Source organism: Hoplias malabaricus, chromosome 10 (assembly GCF_029633855.1).
Source record: "Hoplias malabaricus isolate fHopMal1 chromosome 10, fHopMal1.hap1, whole genome shotgun sequence".
NCBI classification, from domain to species: Eukaryota; Metazoa; Chordata; class Actinopteri; order Characiformes; family Erythrinidae; genus Hoplias; species Hoplias malabaricus.
In genome coordinates, this window is record NC_089809.1 from 39072775 (window position 1) to 39097182 (window position 24408).

A 24408-nucleotide genomic window follows, 5' to 3' on the forward strand; every position below is an offset into this window, starting at 1 on the left:
GCTGATGATGTTGATGGATCGCGAGGGCTGGCAGTGGTCAGTGGTGAATTTGCATATCCTTAGTTCAAGTACATCACATCAAACTCTTCTGTACACACACACACACACGAGCTAGACCAGGGCATCAGGAATTAACAGTAAGTACAATCAAATCGAAAAACCAAACTAAAATACAGACAGATCGTTCCCAAAGAGCAGCTCTGAGGAGGGCAGTGGACTTCGACTCCTCACCTAAAGCAAAGCGAAGGGACGACGGCACTCTGTCCCAAGAATAACACCCTGTTTGTGGCTATGAAGGAAACATCAAGCTTCTCTCTGTGTGTGTGTGTGTGTGTGTGTGAGAGAGAGAGAGAGAGAGTTTTTTCTTCTTCTCTCTGGAAGTACACTCTGAAATATTCACAACCCTCCACTTCGCGATCCTCTGACCAAAGTGGTTTAATGCGTTCTAAAATAAGACGGAATAAAAACCCCGGCTGGTCACTGGAAAGAAAACAAACATCTCTCAGGACTGAGACGGAAGCTTAGACCCACAGTTTACTCTCTCTTTAGAAAATAGGAATTATTCCCGAAGTTCAGACCCACGTTTTTCCAAAAATATAAAATGCTTTTGAAACAACAACAAAGAACCGAAAGATTCATTTTAAAGGAACATTGCAGTGTTTTTCAGTCCAACGTCAGGATCAGACCTCGCCACTGTCAGACCACACGGGGCCCGCTGTCAGCGATAAGAACTGCCTCTGAACCGAAATTACAACTCGGGTCAGGGCCCAGTTTCCCTCAGGGTGCTTTTCCACTGCATGGGATCGACTCGACTGGCTTTTACCTGGTTGTTTTTCCACAGAACCCCGTCTCTAACAGGAAGCGCTGGCTTTAAAAACCACAACAACTCCAGCAGACACTGTTTACTTGTTGTGTGTCGGTGTGTTGTTGTTGTTTTCTGGACTGAACACGGCTCCGTGCCCCAGTTCCCACTGATCAGTCTGATCAGTTACTCGCCGCCGCTGAGAGTCGGATAAAAACAAGTGTGAAAGCGCCTGTTACTTCAGAGATTTTACAAGCGGCGAGTTTGTGCTGCAGCTCTGTGTTTGGTGGTGATTGACAGGTCTCTCTGGCCAATCAGAGTTCTGCACCGTTTACACGTCGTTATTTAGTACCTACTCGGCTCGTTTGGAACCGTAACTGAGCAGGGACTGAAAAATAACCCGGGTTCTAAGACCAGGACCAGATTTGGCCGAGTCTAGGCGAGTCACGTAGGGTCCACGCAGTGGAAAAGCACCAGTCCTTTCTGAGAGTTAAGATCCAAACAGAGAGAGAGAGAGAGAATGAGAGATTGAGAAAGAGAGTGAGTGAGAGAGAGAGAGCAAGCGAGAATGAGAAAGAGAAGAAAGAGAGAATGAGAGATAGAGATTGAGAAAGACAGAATGAGAGATAGAGAGAGAGAACGAGAGAAAGAATGAGAGAGAGATTGAGAAAGAGAGCAAGCGAGAGAGAATGAGAAAGAAGAAAGAGAGAATGAGAGATAGAGATTGAGAAAGAGAGATAGAGAAAGAGAATGAGAGAGAGAAAGAGAAAGAGAGCGAGCAAGATAGAAAAAGAGAGAATGAGAAAGAGACAGAGAATGAGAGAGAAAGAGAATGAGATCGAGAAAGAGGGTGAGCAAGAGAGTGCGAGCGAGCGAGAGAGAATGAGAAAGAGACAAAAAGAGAGATAGAAATAGAGAATGAGAGATAGAGAAAGAGAGAAAGAATGAGAGCTAGAGAATGAGAAAGAGAGAGAGAGCGCTGAGTGTGATTCTCTACCACATAAGTATCTTCTTTGTTCTTAAGATGATGTTTGGAAACCCAGCCCAGGCCCAGTTCTGGAACCAAAATCTACACTCCTTAAAATCAAGGTGCTACAAAGGGTTCTTTGAGCGATGCCATAGAAGAACCACTTTTGGTTCCATGAAGAACCATGTTTGCTAAACGTGTTTAAATGGGTAAAGAACCTTAAGAACCAGTTATTGACTTTTAAACCTTTCAAAGAGACACTTTTTACAGTATCAGGGTTCTTTATGGAACCAAATGTGGTTCTACTAACTAGGGTGTTCCTCAAAGAACCCTTTGTAGCACCTTTATTATAAAGAATGACCTAAAAACATTTGGCGCTACCTGGGTGCTCTTGTGGCTGAATGCCATCAAATGTTTAGAGAAAAAGAGAAGAACAAACTCCTGATTTAAGAAGAAATGCTGGAGGAGCCGTTGCTCACAAACGTCTGACAATTTAGTGTGTTTTGAAGAAACAGCCAATCAAATCAAACCATGTGGGAGGTGCAGTTTGCAGCACACACAGGACTCATTTGCTTTCACATTTGTTTGATTCGTAACCATGAAAATGGGTTCTGATTGGTCAGTTTGTATCTGGACGCAGAAAGCTGATGCAGCACCTCAGTGCCTCAGTTTTGTAAAAATCGGACTGAACAGGCCTTTACCCTACGCTCACACTAGGAGGCGACAGAGAGGCAGGTGACCATTAGCTGTGATGACCTCCCCGGGCCGATCAAAGGTCTGTTCTGTATGAAGGGAAAATGAAGTGTGGAAGCCTGAGACTATACATCCACCACAAGTGATATCACAAGCCACCCTGGACACGCCCACCAGAGACAAACGTAATGTATCGTGAGGCTAGTTCGAACACAGGGTTCGACAGGAGGCCATAGCACCTGCCCATAGGATTGTCCTCTAACCTGTGTTTCACCCCAGCGTTCCTGTTGTTCACTGATCACAGAGAGAGAGGTCATCGGTGGTAATGCGCTGTACGCTTGTGCTACAGACGACACACACCGGGTCGATAAACACTGCAGTGGTCCTTTAAGGTTTGCACTTTGTGTCATGAACTCGGTCACACAACTGAGTTCCTTGTGTTCCAGCTTGTATTATATACCTCCATCTACCAGAGCTCTCTCATAGCAGCATGTAAAAACCTGACACACTCAAACACACACACACACACTCTGTCCTTCCGCATTGTCACCTACCCTGTCTGCTCCTTTCACACTCCCACTGCCTTCTCATTTCTGTCTCACCACCCTGTCTGCGGAGTTGTCTGCTTTTGTTGGTGCTTTTCCACTGCATGGTCCCAACTCTATTCAACTCTACTCTGCTTTTCCACTTCACCAGGTGAATCAGGTCCTGGTTCTGGAAGCGGTTTCTTGTTTAGTGGCTGTTCTCTCGTGGTTCAGAGCGAGTCGAGTAGGGACTAAACCGTGGCGTGTAAACCTTGCAGAGCGCTGATCGTCCAGAGAGAGTCGTCACTCTACGCCACGCAACGCAGACGACCAGCACCAACTCTCCATCTGTAAAATCTCCAGCTGCAGCAGAGATCACGTTTGTTTTTATCCGACTCACGACGGCAGCTCGTAAAATGACGCCGTGGTCTTTTGAAGAGGTTCAAACGCTCCTCGGATCGGTGGCCGACGAAAGAATCCAGCGAGAGCTGGACGCTGCAACAAGGAAGGAACAAACTCTACTGATCTGTCTGAACTGATGACGGAGCTGTGTTCAGTCCCAAACAACAACAACAACACGCCGATACACCATGAGTAAACACCGCTTAACGTTACCGCCGCCGTTGTTGTGGTTTCCAAAATCCCGCTGTTCCCATTCAGTTAACACAGGATACATATTGTGGGGAAGCTGTGGGAGTGGAAAAGTGACCAGGGACCAAACAGATAGTGGAGTCCAGCAGAGTGGGGCTGGTCCATGCAGAGGAAAAGCACCATCTGTCTGTCTGTCTCTCACTCGGTTTCAAACGCTGCCATCAGTTTTGATCAACAGAGCACAGTACAGTTCGGCCAATCAGAAAACACTTTACATTGACTCAGGCACAAGATTACAACCACTGACAGGAAGGGCCCAATAACTGCAACATGGTAATGCCACGCTACTGTTGTCGTCTGAATTGCGGCTGAATGCCAGTCTTCGTTTTACAAAATGGACACAATGGCGGCGAAACTAGCCTCAAAACCAAATGCAGCTGAGTTTAGGAGCCATTTTGGCTTTCAACCAAATGAAAAGGAAGAGCCAGACAATTTAGACGAGGCCATAAGCAAAACCTGTGCCAGAAAGTTTGCTGTGAAACAGGGAAATGCGAATTTGAGATCTCATCTAGCTTCCTGTGATCCAGCTCTCGAAGCCCAGCCGCCTCCAGCAGCACAGAGTCATGGGGCAGCTTCAACACCAACTGTTCAGGCCAGTTATATATCGCATATTGTAGTGTTGAGTCCTGTTCAAACACGGCACAGGAAAATCTTTCACTGCAATAGCCCTAGTAACAGGTGAAGTGAGTAATAACATCTGGCTACAGTGCCCCCTGTTGAGGGGGGGGTGGTACATCAGGCTGTGAGTGAACTGTCAGAGACACTTTGACAAGAAACAAACACAGGGATCAGCACCTAACAAAAGCAGTCGGAAGAAGGACAACCGTAGAAACAGGTCCAAGGTTCATTTGCTGAGGGATATATCACTTTTCTCAGAGAGGCCGCTGTAACCAGAGCGTCTGTGTTATTCCTGACCCTGTCGGCGGTTTCAGTCGTACGGCTGATCAGTTTATTTCAGTCCTGAAGTAACAAAACAACCTGGAAATACTTAAATAAATGACTATCATCGCTGTCCAAAGAAAACCATGTTTCTCAGTGTTTGTGGATGTTTAGTTTACTACATCATTTGAACACAGCAGCTGTCCTTCACACACATGACGAATGAACCAATAGAAATGCTCCAAAATGACTCTGAATAATCTTTTTTACATTGACTTCCACTGAAATTTAAGAAGGTTTTTTTCTCTGCTATAAAGCTACTGTTTTAGAGATGAATGTTTTTCTTTGGACAGAAATAAAATGCATATAACACACCTCGAAAAACCCTCCACTTGATCCTCATTTACTGTTCCCAGAGTTAAAACCCAACGATCGGGGACATGGCACCACAGCGTCCCTAGGATGTCTCCAATAGGACACACAGACACACCCAAGATGTTGCTACAGAGACCCGAAGAAGTCCAGCTGCTACAGTGGTCCAGAGAAAACACAATCTAAATACCGTGCCACGCAACCAGCCTTTCATCTGCAGCTGAATCCCTGTCCACACCGAGGCTAACGCTGCTACCTGGTGTTAAACCTCTGCCAATCTCAGCTTTACCACGGATCTGGAAGGAGCGCCCATGGTACGAGGGAAGACTTCTCTTAAGGAAGCGCACATCGTGATGAGAGGATGAGTTAGGAAGCTTCTTTCCCAGCTTCACTTTCCCTCAACAGTCTTAACAATAAAAGCTCTTAAAGGGGTCTTGGCTCAGACGTCTGGTTCCAGAAAATTCCTTAAGACAGTTCTCAAATATGGCCACTGTGCCCCCGTCCTACGCCACCACCCTCTGCTTACTTCACGAATGAGGACCACATCTTCCTAGAACTTTGGTCATTTTCACTAGCTTACTTGGCATCTACTGCCGACCTGGCATGTCATAGTCCCACAACATCCCAGAGACCACCTTAAGTGGCCGTTAGGTGGCCTTGGATTGTGATTGTTTGGCACATGAATTCAATTTTACTGTATAATACTATCTGACATTTTTTAATTCATGGCCTTTGGCAAAAGTTCTTATCCAGAGCAAACAGCATCTTTAATCATGATACATTCATTCATCTGTAACCCTTATCCAGTTCACGGTAGCTGTGGGTCCGGAGCCTACCCGGAATCACTGGGCGCAAGGCAGCAGCACACCCTGGAGGGGGCGCCAGTCCTTCACAGAGCGACCCACACTCACACCTACGGACACTTTTGAGTCGCCAATCCACCTACCATCCGCAAGAGGATATCTGGAGGATACCCACAAAGACACTGGGAAAACACACCAAAGTCCTTACAGACAGTCACCCGGAGTGGGACTCGAAACAACAACCCCAGGAACCTGGAGCTGTGTGACTGCGACACTATGCCGCCCCAATTGAGATATAAATGCAGGCAAATGCAGTGTTGGGAGTCTTGCCCAGGGATACTTATTGGTGTAGCATGGTGTTTTCATCAGAGCATGGAACTGAACGCTAGTCTGTTTAGAGGCTAGTGGTTTTCAACCTTCAAATAGTTAACTATAATATATAATAACACCGCAGTGTCCCTGTCCTGACAAACACAGTGGCAGCGCAGTTACAGTCTTCATTTGGAAGAACGTTTAAGAAGAGCTACTGCAGTAGAAAAATATAAACAACTTCTGTTGTCGATTGGTTTAATGGAATGTGATTGACAACAAATAATATAGGGTTACTCTGCTCCAGCTGAATTCAGCACCTATATTTATTTCCCATTTCAAAACAAAAATGCACAAAGACCTGTCTAGTTCGCTGTTCTTTCACCGAGAAGACATCGAGGAAAATAAATAACTGTAAACGACCTGTCCAGCTCCACTGCTCCATCACACTTTAAGGATCTGAGCTCTTTCTGGAGCTTCTTTATCTCGACTCGCCCACAAACGCTGTCACGGTTCCTGCTGAAGGACCGACTCTTCTGGGAATTCCATTTTCTGGTTCGTGAACTAATTCATGGTAGTGGAAACAGCCACCCGCTCCACATCGGTGGAAAATGGTTTAATAGATTTAAAGTACACACACTGAAGGGGGCGCATGTCCAAAATGGTTGAAAACTATTGCACTACACTATGCTAAATGACACTACCCTACACAGCACTATTTATTTTCGATTAGATACAGCTGAGAGAGGTTTAAAGGTACAGTGTATAACATTTAGTGGCTACTATTGCTAAGGTTCCCTCCCTCACCAGTCCTTTGATTTCTAAGCTACTGATTGATTCTAAGAACGTGGAAGGCACTCTCTACAGCCAGTGTTTTGTTTGTCCATTCTGGGCTACTCTACAAACACAGCAGCGCAGGGGCGTGGCCTCCGTTTGAAGAGGACGCACACTCTCTATCTGCCAAGGGGTCATCCTAAGCAAAAGAGAACACAGTGATTAATAATTTCAGGTGATTATACGGCAATGTGAGTATGCTTTTTTGGTATTACAGTCTATTCCCTTCAGTCTACACACTGCACATTTAAAAATAAAAACGGCAGGGTTAGTAACTACTCTTCATAGCTGCCATAGCGTCCCCATGTGGCCCATAGTTTGATAACCACCACCTTTAACTTGTAAAAGGCTATTCACTCTCACACCTCATTAAAAAAACAGTTCTCAAACTCTGGTTTGTAAGGAACCAAAAGAAAGGCCAAAGAACCCTTTCCAGCACCTTTATGTTTAAGAGTGTGCGCTAATATTGCTGAACAATGCTACAGTGCTAAAGGAAAACAAAACCCCAGGCCTGCTAATCTGGAGTACGGGACGAGTGAGACACAGGGAGACAGACAGAAGGACAGACAGGCAGACTTGTGGAGCGCCGAAATGATCAGACTTTCTGTAAATATTCACCTGAGACTAGACGCCCATAATGCATCACGAGTGGGATTTCCCGCCCAGCTACAATCCGCTAATCCGCTAACGTTCACGTTATTACTGTTCTTATTATTATTGCCGATGAGTGATACTCGACTCAGACTGCGATAATGAGACGCTATACAGTGTGGCCTTTGAAAGCATGCTGGGAAAGAGGCTGGCGCACAGAGGGTTGTAGTGTTAGCACCGCTGTGGCCGTGGCTACAGCAGAAGCAGCTAGCGCTGGAACGTAAACAAGGAAGGAAGGAGATAACGAAGCGATCTACAGCCGGACGCCGGGAGTCACCTCTCGGCACTGCTGGCGTCTAACCCACAACAGCTCACGCACCCATGCCTGCGCACACACATCTGTGGGAGTGAAGTCAACATGTAACATGAAACAAGTCATAATACATGGGGCAGTACGTAGCGGAGGAGATTTCGGGGGGATAGTTATGCTGTCATTTTTTGTTTTCTTTTTTCTTGTCCTTAAACTAATAAAACATAATTCGACGTGTATCTTGCAGTCATACATATACTTCAATATTTATTCACATTTTTATACTATTTCAAAACAAAATATAGCTCTTTTAATATAATATTTTTTTCTTAAATTCATTGCATATCATCTTTTTTATTCCTTAATTTTATAATAATAATAATAATATTTTTTGTTGTTGTTGTTGTTGTATTTCTGGCCCTCCTCACTTCAGCTAAGGGCTTGCAGAAAAGTACAGTCATGCAGAGAACTCATGCTGGTAAACAAAGTTACAAAAATGCATTTCGCTGTTTTTTTCTTTCTTTTTTTTAGTATTGTCCTCCTGTACTTTTATTATTATTATTTTTTTTTCTTTGGACCTCCTCGTTCCCAGTGTCCAGTCTGTAACATCCTACTGTGTTCTCCCTCGTGCTCCTGCTTTTCAGGAGCGCTGTAGTCAGGGGTCCAGACCCTGGAAGTTGTTGGGAGTCTCTTGATTTCTTTTCTATTTGTTTTCTCAGGGTCAGTCAGGACGGCAGTTGTGGCGCTTGCTGGGGTGGCGTTTAATCACAGCTTCCTGTTGATTTGTGGTGGTCCTCAGTAGCACTTTGTCTTCTTCCGAACCTCTCACCAAAACATAAATGCGCTCTCTTTTTTCATTGGATGAAGGTACCTCTCTCCTTGCAGACCATTGATTGTGGTTGAGAGAAAGTGAGAAAGAGCAAGAGAAATGAACAGAAGAGAGTAAGAGAGAGAGAGAGAGGAAAGAAAGAATCACAGCATAAGGGTGAGAGCAAGAAAGAGAGAGTGAGAGAGAGAGAGAGAGAGAGAGAGGAAAGCAAGGAAAAGAGGCACAGTTCACACATCTTCTCTGGTTGGGTTTGCTCTGAAGGCTTCCCCTGACGATGAGCATGCAGACTGTTATTGGTCCTTGCAGTCACAGGGTCAGTGAATGATGTGGCAGTGGGTCAGTCAAGTGTTTGATTGTGGGCACGTGTTCACTACGGCAGCATTAGCTCTACGACTAAAAATACAGTTTTAAAAAAAGGAATCAAGTATCGTCTTGAAAGGAGTAAGGTTTAGAGGTGGGAATACAAACAGGGCTTCTCCAGACTCAGCGACCGTCCCGTCTCTCTAAGCTGGGCACGCTGGGGGATATCGGGGAGGTCCTGCTACAGCGGATTGGACGACCTGTGTGCGCGGGAAGGGAGAGTGAAATCTTCAGCTAAAGCATTTCGACTACATTTGGTCACGGTGGAGGGCTTTGGTCTGGTGGTGTGAACGATTCTACAAGTTGCAATTCCTGAACCAATGAAAAATAATGGAAGACTGTGTCAGAATAGCAACCATAGCTCGGATAATCACAGGTCATCAATCTCTGAGAACGGATAAGGGACGATGTGCACAGGGAGAATAATCTACCTGGTCTTATTACGGTTCCACTACACAAAGAGGACGTTGCCTAACAACAACCCGGAATGCTGAAGGAGGCGAGGGCTAATGGATCAGGGTTGTGCATGACTAAGCCATTATTAGTCAGTCTGTGCAAACTGTCAATGAAGGTTTCAAAGTCTCTAAAAAGTTTGCTGGCGAGTTTTTGTTTTGTTTTCCCCACCAACAAATGCTACAACTTGTTAGCAGAGATGCTACATGGTTACTCTAGCTTGGTCCACCATTCTCAAGACACAAAAAACAAAGGCCGGAGCTCCAGGCCGCAGGGCGGTTTTCCGTCTTGTTTTGGCAGAATCGATGCATGGAATGCTTTTAACTTTTCTTTAATTTTTTTTTTTTTCATTCGTGTTGATTGTTGTTATTATTATTTTCTTACTTTCAAGAGTCACTCTCTCGGAGCGAATTACTCCCTTTTCCACGGCGTAAGAAGTCTTTCCGTAGAAAGAGGAGTGAGCGGGATCCAGATTTCCGAGAGGTTGCTTTGGTTACCGTGGGAAGATCCAGCCTCGGAACGTTCCATTTTCTCCCCCCTCTGCTTCTTCCGGTGGCCTCCTAACATTTCTGACATTATCGCGTCGGGAAAAAAACGACGCGGCTTCTGTCCGAAAACTCAGAAAAACAACGACTAACTGTGTCTTCTTTAAAGAATCGGTGAACGCTAGAAACTTAACACTGTGGACAGAAGAGAAGAGAAATAGGTTAGAGGAGAGACACGGACGGAAAAACGCATTCACTCATTAAATATTCATTATTCAACACTAGTGATGTCAACATCAGATGTGTGGCTTAAATGAAGCGAATGGGAAAAGGTTGTGATGGACACTGAATGGAAATAAAATGCTGATAAAAACATGATCTGAAATAAAAGTGCGGGTAAAATATCCAACCTACGTTTTATAAAAACAACACGCATGCACTTCACACCGTGTGTAATGTATCTGAGAAAGGGTGCAAAAGTCCAGTCCTGGAGAGGGCTACTGACCAATTGACGTGCTAACGCTGATTTACACAATGGCAGGAATTACACAAGGGTTTTAACGTAGTAGTCATTTTAAACAGCAAGAATGGAATAGTCCACCCCAGATACATTTAATACAAGTTCATTAAACAATGTAGAACCACTGATAAAGGAAACTTAGTAGTTAAAACTGACAACAGTAGAAAGCTGGGGGGCTTTACCTGTCGCTGGCGGTTAAAGTTAAGCATGCGAAAGTTCTGTTAACAGATAATTCACTATTAACTGTAGGGTAATCCATTCATGTATCATTGGGTTTCTTTAGGAACTGGTGAACACACAGTGACAATGTGACCAGGGAGTTACCAGAGAGTGTTGGGAGACTCTCCAGCAGACACCAATCAGCTCTAATGTCCATTCTCTCAGCTCCACTGGAAGCAATTCTACAATCACAGACTGTAGTCCTTATGTTGCCCCCTATTCACACTGGTCTTCAATGCTCAGGACCCCCACTGAGCAGGTGCTGGTATGAGTGGATCAGACACAGCAGTGACTGCTGGAGTTTTTAAAAGCCCTCTGGGCTGAGAACAGTCCACTAACCGCTGACGGCGTCCTGCTGTGTGGGGGTCCTGAGCGTCGAGGAACAGGGTGAAAGAGGGTAAGCAAAGTATGCAGAGCAACAGATGGACTACACAGTGACCTTGCGTGACCCGTGGAGCTGAGAGAATGGACAATGAGTGTAGAAACAAGGATGTGGTTATAATTATACTCAGTTGTGGCTGATTAGTGCACATTCTCAGTTTAGCTTCATCTGTGGATAACGTCCATCTTTGTAGAAATTCCCAGAACAAACAAATAACATCAGGTAAAACAAAGCAGACATTTTTAAAACGGACAAAAAACAAAAACAAACATTAAAGATTAAAGATGAAACATTTGAAATAGTGTCAGGTTTTAAACAGTGTGTGTGAAGAGTGTGTGAACACATGATTTAGGTTTTTCATGCAAAAATAAAGCAGTCAAAAGAACACCCACACAAAATGGCATTACTGCATTTGTGAGGACCACCACCGTCATGTGCTGTGCCTACCGTACTGAACAAAATGACCAGCTTTCCAACCACCTTGACCAGCAAAGACCAGCCGAAGACATCTACAACCAGCTACCAGCTGCTCATATGCTGGATTTTTCAGCAGGGTAGTGTCAGCCACAGATGCTCCGCCCACAAGTAGGCTCTACCAAGTAGGTATCATGGCTCTTATTGGTCCGACATGAATCGTAAAGACTGCCTCCATCTACACAGCAGGTCAAAACAGCAGACTTTTGTGTGTCAGTCAGGTGTTCTTTTCCTTCAGTAGTAGGCTGTTCTAGGCCATGTTAAATGTCAAAAGGCACCAGACACACCCTGGAGAGTCTGGCAACATGAGACTATGCTGTGTGTACATCTCAAACCTTAGTAACCCAACCAACTCTTATTTTAATCAGAGTTGAATCCATGGAACATTTAGAAGCAAAAAGTCCTCACGTGTACAAAACAGGTGTTTTCCTATCACCGTGAGGTCGTCTGCAAAGCTGCTTTGTGACAACGTCAGTGGTAAAAAGCACTATATAAATTGTGATTGATGATTGACTGACATCAGAGAGGACTAAACCCTACACTGAACCTCACAGCAGAATGTAGCTTTCATCCTTTTTATCTACACATGAAGAAATGTGGTCCCCACAGTGTCAAAAACACAAACACAGACACACACCAACGAAGGATTTGTACAAAACACCAAAGATTCACATCAAAAACACAAGAAACGTGACAACTCCCAGAAGAAGCAGGGTACGGAGAGAGCAATGCACTACAGATATTTTTAATGGGTATTCACATAAATATTATATAGATACAGATATGTACAGGTGGAGTTAGCAGGTGAAGCTAGTTAAATCTAGCTAGCGGTTTCATGGGTTTCTGGGGTAACAGCAGCTTAAAGTAGCCTCATAGAGGGAGCTCACATTTTTCAACACAAACATGTTCCATTGGTCTCAAAATGTCCTGAATGTGTTGTATCTGTTTACACAACCCGGTCTCACTCCTACTCGGGATACAGTCACATTTATAGGAGACTACAACTCGTGACATAGGCGCATATTTTTGATAAGTGAATGGGTAATTACCAAAGACACCGTCATATCCGTGCCCTGTGTTATGAGACAGTAACACAAACCCCTTCCTCATTAAGTCGTCGTTACCATTTGTTAATACCACGGTCTTCTTTTTATTTACGGACAATATAACGTTACTAATTCATTATTTGCTAAAACATCGAAGCACATAACGGCTAGAGAAATGTCCTTTTCAGTGTTAACCTTTTAAAAATTAGTCAAAATAACGTTAAGTGAAAGAAATGTTCTCGTTAGAGTTAAAGCTAAAGTTGGACATCAATAATAAGCATTGCTTAGGAGAAATATTATAATAAGAACCTATGATCTGTAATTCGCATTATGCCTTTTTCTATGTTATGAGTGATGACGCCTGTAATGAGGAAGAGTTTTCGTGTTACTGTCGCATAGTGTTTCTATGGTAACTACCCATTCACTTATGATCGTGATATTGTCGCATAAAATGTCAAAAATATGCGACTATGTCATGAATTGCAGTCTCCTGTATATGTGACTGTATCACGAATGAGTGTGAGACCGGGTTCGTTTACAACAAGAATGGAATACATTTGCACAGATTTGAGATTTTAAATCATTTGTACAAACAAAAATCTTTGTGTTGCTACAATGCTACAATAACAGGCAGTGTATATATATTTGTGGACATTGACTGGATGCTCACAACATTACGGTTCAGAAGAATCGAGCTCCTGTGAGGCTAATCACCAGAGATCAATAACTAAAGGTCACGAAGACGTTAGTGAAAGAAAACGCCTCTGGATTCACAGCATTAAAAAGAGCTCATGGGTCCTTGTTTGGGACCCTTGTTTGAAATGAGCTCCCGAATAAATTTCTACACTGCACTCAGAGTTTGTTAAAGTCCCCGCCCAGTATTTTTTAAGATCTCAGAATATTTTCAGTTTTCTTCCAAATTTTTCCCCTAAAAATTGGCTTTTTTTTTTTTTTTTTTTTTTTTTTAGCTTTTTTCTATGTTGCGTTTTTTCATTCTGTGTGGGGGGGTGAATCCCTGTGGATTGTTAAGGTTTAAATCTGCGTCTGGATACGATCAGCGCTTTTCGTAAGTCTTCTGTGGCCATTTCTTCAGTGTTTGTGCACGGTTTCTGAAAGCTTGGGGATGTGGACGAAACACAGCATCACCACTAGACCACTTTTTAGTAGATAAGAAGATTTTCAAGCCCAAGCCACTTGCGTACACATCTTTTGCTCCCAAACTCTACTGGAATTTGTTTTAAACCTTTTAACCCAAAAGAATGGATGCACTGATCTGATATTGGATCGGTATCGGATAGTTGGGTCGATCCATGGTACAGATCCATGTACAAAAGCGAGGGCTTTTAATTTGAAAAGACGGATACAGGAAGTGGAGACGTGATGATGCACGGCCCAGAGTCACATGACAACACCACGTACAAAGCTGGAGGTTCATTTATTTAGAAATATTTTTACACTAAATATGTAAGTTATTTGCTTTAATGTATTTTTAACACGTTTGACTCTCTTTATTTAGAATTTCAATACTGTACCTAGATCCAACACAATTATGTTTTATTTTAGTGACAAATAAAAAGTAATTCTGTACTTTAATCTGTGATAAACACTTTGTAAATGTAAGTCAGTCAGACCCTCCCCACTCTTATTTGATTATATTAAGGTTCACAGAACTGCTGTAACACACCTTTTTTACTTCTGTAACTCACTTCTACTGTTTATCACTGCACTTTACTGTTATTTCTGTCCATCATCTCTTGTGCACTACGTACAGCGACACTACAAATTCCTTCAGGATCAATACATTTATACCTTTTATCGTTAGTCTCTCTCACAGGGGGAGGTGTGTGGTTTATTAATTATATTAATTAATAAATTATTAATTAATTAATATAATTATTAATTAATAATTCCACAGTGGCGCTGGATCTGTATCAGAATCGACCGATACGCCAAGTTTAAGTATTGTTATTGGAATTAAGAAAATAAAACCCAGATTGGTGCATCCCTTCACTAAACTGCAACTTTCTCAAATCAAAAATAAAGCGACAGATCACATTTCCAGTGGAATTACATGGAAGTCACATGTACTATATATATCTCACTCCCTATTTCCCACGAAGTGCACTACACAAGTCCTAAAATGCTGGTACTTGTACAATATATGATTCGATTAATAAAAACACATTTTGTGGTTGGGGGAATAAGCCATAATTTCATAAACTACGTAATACACAGAAACCAGCACTTTCCTTAAATGAAAACATGAATTCCTGCAGTGTCCTTTTACACTTCATGGTGTTTCCTCTGTTTTGCGCTGTGTCTGATAATCACTCGTTTTTATAAGGCCCTGCTAACTTTGAAATGTGAATATTTCATATAAAGTAGCTTATGATTCACTAAACCATCATCAGAGTCATCTGTGACGCCCTATGGGTCAAGTCTGGGTCCTACTCCCATCATTTTATCACGTAACTACACACTGAGGTGGAAATATACTGGGCGGGGACTTTAATAAATCACATCGAGGTATTTCTGCATCCCTTCACTGTAACTGCCCTCCACTACAGCTTTAGAAAAGTGATGAGGAAGGTCCCCACTGCATCGGTGTTTGGGTAAATAACGTGGCCCAGCTCAGTTATGACAGGCGCCATGTTTAAAACAATATGGCTCCTTTCCGCATGTGTGTGATGTCAGCTAAAGCGCTGATTCTCCACTGGGAAACTAAGTAACACTGAAGTAATACACAGTTAGTCACCTATAACCTATAACTACCACTCTGCAATTATTATTGCAATATATGAACGACTTATTTTTCCACTATTCCCAGGAAGCATTTTCTCAGAAATGGCTTTATTTACGTTTCTACTCTTTTTATTTTGTTTCTTATTCTGGAAGCACTGGGTCAAACAGACCTGAATATTTTCTCTGTTAGTTTGTCCTATCTACAGAAAAGAAACACAGATCGGTAACACTCATGTATATATCATATACAAACAAAAACGTGAGGTAAAAAGTAATGTTTTTAAAAATAAAAACAATCATCTTTGAAACACATTCAAAATATCATAAAAACAACAACAGGACAATCAACAAGGACAAGACCGACGAAGCAGGAATGCTCTTGAGTCACCACGTGTAGACGTATACGTACAGTCTGAAAATCAGCGCGTCTGCTTCATACACTGATTAAAAAGGTTTTTTTTTGTTTGTTTGTTTATTGCGCACATATGTACAAACAACACGTTCACGTGAAGTACGCCTCCAGCAGCATGAGTCTGAGTGGGGTATTGCACACTTTGCATATACGTGTAGATGGGTGACGTCAGCCGAAGCAGACTGAAAGAGTTCATCTTTTCGATCCCACCCTCGAGCGGTTCGTGATGAAAAAAATCACATTTTCAAAAAGGGTCGTGTATCTGAGGTTTGGACTTACTTGAAGGTATTATTATGGCATTTGATTTTGCGTTTTTCCGATTGTACAAGCAATGTGGGCGGATGCAGGGCGGCCATTTTTGGGCGGAGTGAATGAAGGAAGCTATACGTTCCTCAAAAATTCCGTGGGGTTCAGTGAATAAACGTAAAAAACAAGAAAAAAAACAAGGAATACAATGAAATGATGAGCTGCATTCGAATGGAGAATGTTATTTCGCTTCCTTATTGATGGGCAATGTGGATGTTTAGATGATTATAACGTTCGTTGTGGTAGTAACCAGACACAGAAGAGAAATTTGAACGAGAAACATAATTAAAAGCATGTGTTTGAATATGACTTTAAAATACACCTCACTTATGAAATAAAATTAAGTTTGCATAATATTTGTTAATGTTCACCATTAAAATGATTCAAATGCCTGGTGTGCGTTGTTCAGTCCAAAAGGGAACACGAGGATGAGGTAAATAAAGAGTTCTTTCTTCACTCGTTTTCTCTCTTCCACTTTGGCAGCCCGTGTTTTACCGCTCTCTATCCACACGACGAAGAACCGACGACAGGGAAAATAGCTACGGTATATTAACATCACACACGTACTGTTCTCTAAGGCTCAAGACTTAAGCTGGTTAATCTGCATATTTAAATTTGACGAGTCGAGGGTCTAAACAAAAGGATCGACAAAAGTTCATCTCGATCCTTCGGCCCGAAACCTTGATCTTCGGATCCTACTAAAGACAGTGCAGTGTATCGGTCGTCTCCTGGTTGGTCAAACAGAGATGTGCACAGCAAGCAGTGAGTGGACAGGGGGAGGGGGCGGAGCTTCTGTCTACATTCAGGATCACTGGGTGGTTATTGCTATGAGTTTGAGTGTGAGATTAAGCTTGGGTTTGCACTCACAGACACACACACACACATCTCGGCCTTGGCTTGCTCTCCTCCTGTTCTCCTGTCCTGAGTTCTAGCGGTTACTCGTCCTGTTTCTTTCACGCTCCTGGCTACAAAATGGAGGGGATGGGTGAGCGGCAGCGGCGCAGGGGTCCCGGGGTTTCGTAGGGGTCATACGGCGTGCTGGTGATGGGGGTCAGACGCAGCGATGACCCCGCCATTCCCGATATGTTGTTCAGGCTGCGGGATTTCTCGTAGCCCGTGGCTGTCGGGCCGTCGGTCGTTGGGTTCGTTCATGGGAACGTGTCCCGTTCGAGAGTTCAGGTTGGAAAAGTGGTTTTGACCGAGGTTAGTGGGACGTTAAATCGAGTTTAACAATGTTTTGATGCCATGGGGATGTGGGCATGGGCGCCGTGTGGAGGTTAGGGTTTGGAGTTAGGTTTGAGATAAGCATGCGGCAGACAGAAAGAGTATGAGTGGGGATAGATACGTAAACGTGAAATAAAACAAGGCAGAAATGAAAGGGGAGAAACTCAAAGATATGTGAAAAGTAAAAGGCAGGGAGACACAGAAAGGAGAGACAGACACACACACACACACACACACACACAAGACAGGACAAAACAAGAAAATGCGAGTTATGAGATATGTCATACATTTCTTTTTCAACAATCCACAGCAAAAAATAAGAACATCCTTTGTAGCCAAGAACCCATCCACAGTCCACTGTGCTCCACTGGTTGAAGGAAACACCTGCTGGAAGCTTGGGGTTTGTTCAATCTCGCCCTTTAGGGGGCGCTAAACAATGCAGTAGATTGCTGTTGATTTTATTTCAGTCAACCAGGGGAGGAGAAGCAGGTCTAATCTCAGACACGGCTGGAAGCTGCAAGTACGGCCACATCTGACCCCTCTGACCCGGCCCGAGGTTGTCAAGGACGCCGCGGTACGCCGCTGTACGATTACAGCCAAATCTGAGTAACACTGTAACACTTCCCAATCCAGACCCATTATTAATAAAGCTGAATGCTATTTATATCTGTCAAAACGTACCAGGTCCTGGACAACCTCCAACCACTCAGCAGTGGCCTAACAGCTGTCGCACTTCCCTTGACAGAGTGCTCGTAAAGCCCTCGTTAGACTGTCATAAGCCTGGTGTACATTATTCATAATGTGACTTTATTGAATTTGCTGTCCTTGTACATTATACACTCACTATCCGCTTTATTAGCATCACCTTGCTGATGTATAGTTGGAGACTGCGTTATGAGCCATCCTCTAGTTCCATCACTGGTCAGTGTCTGACCGCAGAGCTGCTCGTGGCTGGACATTTCTGAGTGGTGGACAACTTTCTGTCTGATTTTTTGTATGTTTTCCTTAATTATTAAGAGTACAAAAAAGTTTGAAACATTTATTATTTTTTTTTTATTTAACGTATGATTCATTTATTCATGGTCTGTAACCCTTATGCAAGTCAGAGCGGCGGTGGGTCTGGAGTCTAGCCAGAATCACTGGGCGCAAGGTGGGAACACACCCTGGAGGGGGCGCCAGTTCTTCACAGGGTGACACACACTTCACTCACACATTCACACCTACAGACACTTTTGAGTCTCCAATCCACCTACAAACGTGTTTTAAGGGAGTAGGAGGAAACCCACGCAGACACAGGGAGAACACACCACACTCCTCACAGTCACCCGCAGCAGGACTCGAACCTACAACCTCCAGGACCCGGGAGCTGTGATAGAGACACTACCTTTTGCCCCACCGTGCCGCCTTTTGTACACTTATATGTCTTAATCTCTTTATGTTACAGATTTTATTTTATGTTTAATTTCTTTTTAATGAAAAAGAAAGTTCTCAAATCATTTCGCTGCTAGTTGAATCACATACGACTCTGTAAAAAAAGTTAATTTGATTTGACGCCCACACAATGCAGAGAATGCTCCACCACTCACTCACCATCGTCTCAGCTGCGGTCCTGGGGTCAGTAACTGGCCAGGGATCAGTGCGGTAGACACCAGCTGATAAAAGGTGGTGGTACAGATGATCAGTGTGGAATTGGACATATTCCTACTGGGAATAAACCGTAGGTGGCGCTGTAAGTGTCCACTCTGTGGGAGCAAAGCCGGGCTGACTCTAATAAAGCGAACAGGGAGTGTTTGGACAGATTTACTCAGGTTTTTACACAGATGCGTCAGGTCGGTCGCTCTGGGTGAGAGAGGACCAGGCGTTCAAGTGAAGTGCAACTGCCACAGCTCTTTCCTCCCACAGTTTTCTCCTCTCTGTTTCCCTGCAGTGTGTGTTCGCTCAAAAGAGTGAGAGGGACATGTGGGGGAACATGGCTGTAGGTTTATCACACCACAGTACACTGTGAGGAACACACACACACACACACACACACACACACTGAGAGGCAAAAGCGCTAAGATGTATAGTACAGTAAAAATACAAATAAAAACACACACACAGAGGAAATGGAATACCAGGAATGTTTGTATACACACACACACACTGAGGTATACACACACACACACACACACACACACACACACAGAGGTATACACACACACACACACACACAGACAGACAGAGGTACACACACAATTGCTAAGATGTATAGTACAGTAAAAATACAAATAAAAACACACACACAGAGGAAATGGAATACCAGGAATGTTTGTATACACACACACACACTGAGGTATACACACACACACACACACACACACACACACACACACACAGAGGTATACACACACACACACACACACAGACAGACAGAGGTACACACACAATTGCTAAGATGTATAGTACAGTAGAAAGCAAATAAAAACACACACTCTGCAGTACGCAAGGTTTACACAGTGTCAGAGCACGGAGTCAAACACCAGGTCTGTCCCAAAACTGTCCCATAACCGATACAGATTGATCCACACAAACCCTTCTGTGTTAATGGAGTACAAATGCAGCACACCCCCACAGTGCCTCGCTGCTGGAGAAAGGGGCGGAGATAGTGGGCTTAGTGAGTGATGCCGATTGGTCGGGGGTCTGCACGGGGGCTCTGTGTTGGTTTGCATTGACATCATTTCTTTTTCAGAACCACTATTGCGACCCCCTCAGGACAACATCAAGACCCTGGAGGGGGTCGCGACTCCTAGGTTAATAAATCCTCACCAATATGAGCATGTTTCTGGAGATTACAGAGTGTCTAACTTCACACCCCACAGCCTAGGGCCATTACTAACCACAGTCTTTATTTATTCTGGAGATATCTAGGTTTATCAAATCATTCGGAGGAAATTAAAGCGTCTGTAACGTCAGCTCTTACGGGCCGCGGACCAGGGACACGTCCGTCATGTCCAGACCTTAGAGACACGCTCACCTTTCTTCTTTAAAAAGGAAGGGTTATTATCGAAAAAATCAATACAAATCAATATTGTTTTTTTTTTTTCTAAATATAACTGATCAATACGGACGTGCTTAAATTCACACTGACGTCAGTGAGTCCAGCTTCTATTTATGTCACGTTTGTTGGTGCATTCGGGCCAGCTGACTGGGGTGGAGAGATAAAACAAACAAAGGACACACTGTCCAAAGAAAAACCTGTATCTCCGTGTTCGTGGATTGTTTAGTTGCTACATCATTTAAACACAGCCGCTGTCCTTCACTGTGTGTACATTTCATGTTCACACACAGCTCCTCTCTCCCTCTACAGTGAACTACATCAGTCACAAACTACACTGTACACACACAGCTCCTCGCTCCCTCTACAGTGAACTACGTCAGTCACAAACTACACTGTTCACACACAGCTCCTCTCTCCCTCTACAGTGAAGTACATCAGTCATAAACTACACTGTACACACACAGCTCCTCGCTCCCTCTACAGTGAACTACATCAGTCACAAACTACACTGTACACACACAGCTCCTCGCTCCCTCTACAGTGAACTACATCAGTCATAAACTACACTGTATACACACAGCTCCTCACTCCCTCTACAGTGAACTACATCAGTCATAAACTACACTGTACACACACAGCTCCTCACTCCCTCTACAGTGAACTACATCAGTCATAAACTACACTGTACACACACAGCTCCTCGCTCCCTCTACAGTGAACTACATCAGTCATAAACTACACTGTACACACACAGCTCCTCGCTCCCTCTACAGTGAACTACATCAGTCACAAACTACACTGTATACACACAGCTCCTCACTCCCTCTACAGTGAACTACATCAGTCATAAACTACACTGTATACACACAGCTCCTCGCTCCCTCTACAGTGAACTACATCAGTCATAAACTACACTGTACACACACAGCTCCTCTCTCCCTCTACAGTGAACTACATCAGTCAAACTACACTGTACACACACAGCTTCTCTCTCCCTCTACAGTGAACTACATCAGTCACAAACTACACTGTACACACACAGCTCCTCGCTCCCTCTACAGTGAACTACATCAGTCATAAACTACACTGTACACACACAGCTCCTCGCTCCCTCTACAGTGAACTACATCAGTCAAACTACACTGTACACACACAGCTCCTCGCTCCATCTACAGTGAACTACATCAGTCACAAACTACACTGTATACACACAGCTCCTCACTCCCTCTACAGTGAACTACATCAGTCATAAACTACACTGTACACACACAGCTCCTCGCTCCCTCTACAGTGAACTACATCAGTCACAAACTACACTGTATACACACAGCTCCTCGCTCCCTCTACAGTGAACTACATCAGTCATAAACTACACTGTACACACACAGCTCCTCGCTCCCTCTACAGTGAACTACATCAGTCATAAACTACACTGTACACACACAGCTCCTCGCTCCCTCTACAGTGAACTACATCAGTCAAACTACACTGTACACACACAGCTCCTCGCTCCCTCTACAGTGAACTACATCAGTCACAAACTACACTGTATACACACAGCTCCTCACTCCCTCTACAGTGAACTACATCAGTCATAAAGTACACTGTACACACACAGCTCCTCGCTCCCTCTACAGTGAACTACATCAGTCACAAACTACACTGTATACACACAGCTCCTCGCTCCCTCTACAGTGAACTACATCAGTCATAAACTACACTGTACACACACAGCTCCTCTCTCCCTCTACAGTGAACTACATCAGTCAAACTACACTGTACACACACAGCTTCTCTCTCCCTCTACAGTGAACTACATCAGTCACAAACTACACTGTACACACACAGCTCCTCGCTCCCTCTACAGTGAACTACATCAGTCATAAACTACACTGTACACACACAGCTCCTCGCTCCCTCTACAGTGAACTACATCAGTCAAACTACACTGTACACACACAGCTCCTCGCTCCCTCTACAGTGAACTACATCAGTCACAAACTACACTGTACACACACAGCTCCTCGCTCCCTCTACAGTGAACTACATCAGTCACAAACTACACTGTACACACAGCTCCTCGCTCCCTCTACAGTGAACTACATCAGTCACAAACTACACTGTACACACAGCTCCTCGCTCCCTCTACAGTGAACTACATCAGTCACAAACTACACTGTACACACACAGCTCCTCTCTCCCTCTACAGTGAACTACATCAGTCACAAACTACACTGTACACACACAGCTCCTCGCTCCCTCTACAGTGAACTACATCAGTCATAAACTACACTGTACACACACAGCTCCTCACTCCCTCTACAGTGAACTACATCAGTCATAAACTACACTGTACACACACTGCTCCTCACTCCCTCTACAGTGAACTACATCAGTCATAAACTACACTGTACACACACAGCTCCTCACTCCCTCTACAGTGAACTACATCAGTCACAAACTACACTGTACACACACAGCTCCTTGCTCCCTCTACAGTGAACTACATCAGTTCCAAACTACACTGTACACACACAGCTCCTCGCTCCCTCTACAGTGAACTACATCAGTCACAAACTACACTGTACACACAGCTCCTCGCTCCCTCTACAGTGAACTACATCAGTCACAAACTACACTGTACACACACAGCTCCTCACTCCCTCTACAGTGAACTACATCAGTCACAAACTACACTGTACACACAGCTCCTCGCTCCCTCTACAGTGAACTACATCAGTCACAAACTACACTGTACACACACAGCTCCTCGCTCCCTCTACAGTGAACTACATCAGTCATAAACTACACTGTATACACACAGCTCCTCACTCCCTCTACAGTGAACTACATCAGTCATAAACTACACTGTACACACACAGCTCCTCACTCCCTCTACAGTGAACTACATCAGTCATAAACTACACTGTACACACACAGCTCCTCGCTCCCTCTACAGTGAACTACATCAGTCATAAACTACACTGTACACACACAGCTTCTCTCTCCCTCTACAGTGAACTACATCAGTCACAAACTACACTGTACACACACAGCTCCTCGCTCCCTCTACAGTGAACTACATCAGTCATAAACTACACTGTACACACACAGCTCCTCGCTCCCTCTACAGTGAACTACATCAGTCAAACTACACTGTACACACACAGCTCCTCGCTCCCTCTACAGTGAACTACATCAGTCACAAACTACACTGTACACACACAGCTCCTCGCTCCCTCTACAGTGAACTACATCAGTCACAAACTACACTGTACACACAGCTCCTCGCTCCCTCTACAGTGAACTACATCAGTCACAAACTACACTGTACACACAGCTCCTCGCTCCCTCTACAGTGAACTACATCAGTCACAAACTACACTGTACACACAGCTCCTCGCTCCCTCTACAGTGAACTACATCAGTCACAAACTACACTGTACACACAGCTCCTCTCTCCCTCTACAGTGAACTACATCAGTCACAAACTACACTGTACACACACAGCTCCTCGCTCCCTCTACAGTGAACTACATCAGTCATAAACTACACTGTACACACACAGCTCCTCACTCCCTCTACAGTGAACTACATCAGTCATAAACTACACTGTACACACACTGCTCCTCACTCCCTCTACAGTGAACTACATCAGTCATAAACTACACTGTACACACACAGCTCCTCACTCCCTCTACAGTGAACTACATCAGTCACAAACTACACTGTACACACACAGCTCCTCGCTCCCTCTACAGTGAACTACATCAGTCACAAACTACACTGTACACACACAGCTCCTCGCTCCCTCTACAGTGAACTACATCAGTCACAAACTACACTGTACACACAGCTCCTCGCTCCCTCTACAGTGAACTACATCAGTCACAAACTACACTGTACACACACAGCTCCTCACTCCCTCTACAGTGAACTACATCAGTCACAAACTACACTGTACACACAGCTCCTCGCTCCCTCTACAGTGAACTACATCAGTCACAAACTACACTGTACACACACAGCTCCTCGCTCCCTCTACAGTGAACTACATCAGTCATAAACTACACTGTATACACACAGCTCCTCACTCCCTCTACAGTGAACTACATCAGTCATAAACTACACTGTACACACACAGCTCCTCACTCCCTCTACAGTGAACTACATCAGTCATAAAC

At 44.0% G+C, this 24408-nt stretch overlaps 1 protein-coding gene across 5 annotated transcripts in view; it reads right to left on the minus strand.

Annotated features, from left to right (window-relative positions):
- Window positions 1–1647: 1647 nt before the first annotated feature.
- Window positions 1648–24408, minus strand: part of kcnc3b (potassium voltage-gated channel, Shaw-related subfamily, member 3b) — a 170392-nt gene continuing 147631 nt past the window's right edge. For 3 of the 5 annotated variants that reach the window (XM_066684118.1, XM_066684116.1, XM_066684114.1), the window contains one exon: window positions 1648–10057. In XM_066684118.1, the coding sequence (XP_066540215.1) occupies window positions 10044–10057 (14 nt within the window). In that variant the 3' untranslated portion in view covers window positions 1648–10043. Of the gene's footprint in view, window positions 10058–10564; window positions 10601–16463; window positions 17084–24408 lie in introns of those variants that run through there. The other 2 variants (XM_066684117.1, XM_066684120.1) reach the window with 2 other exon arrangements.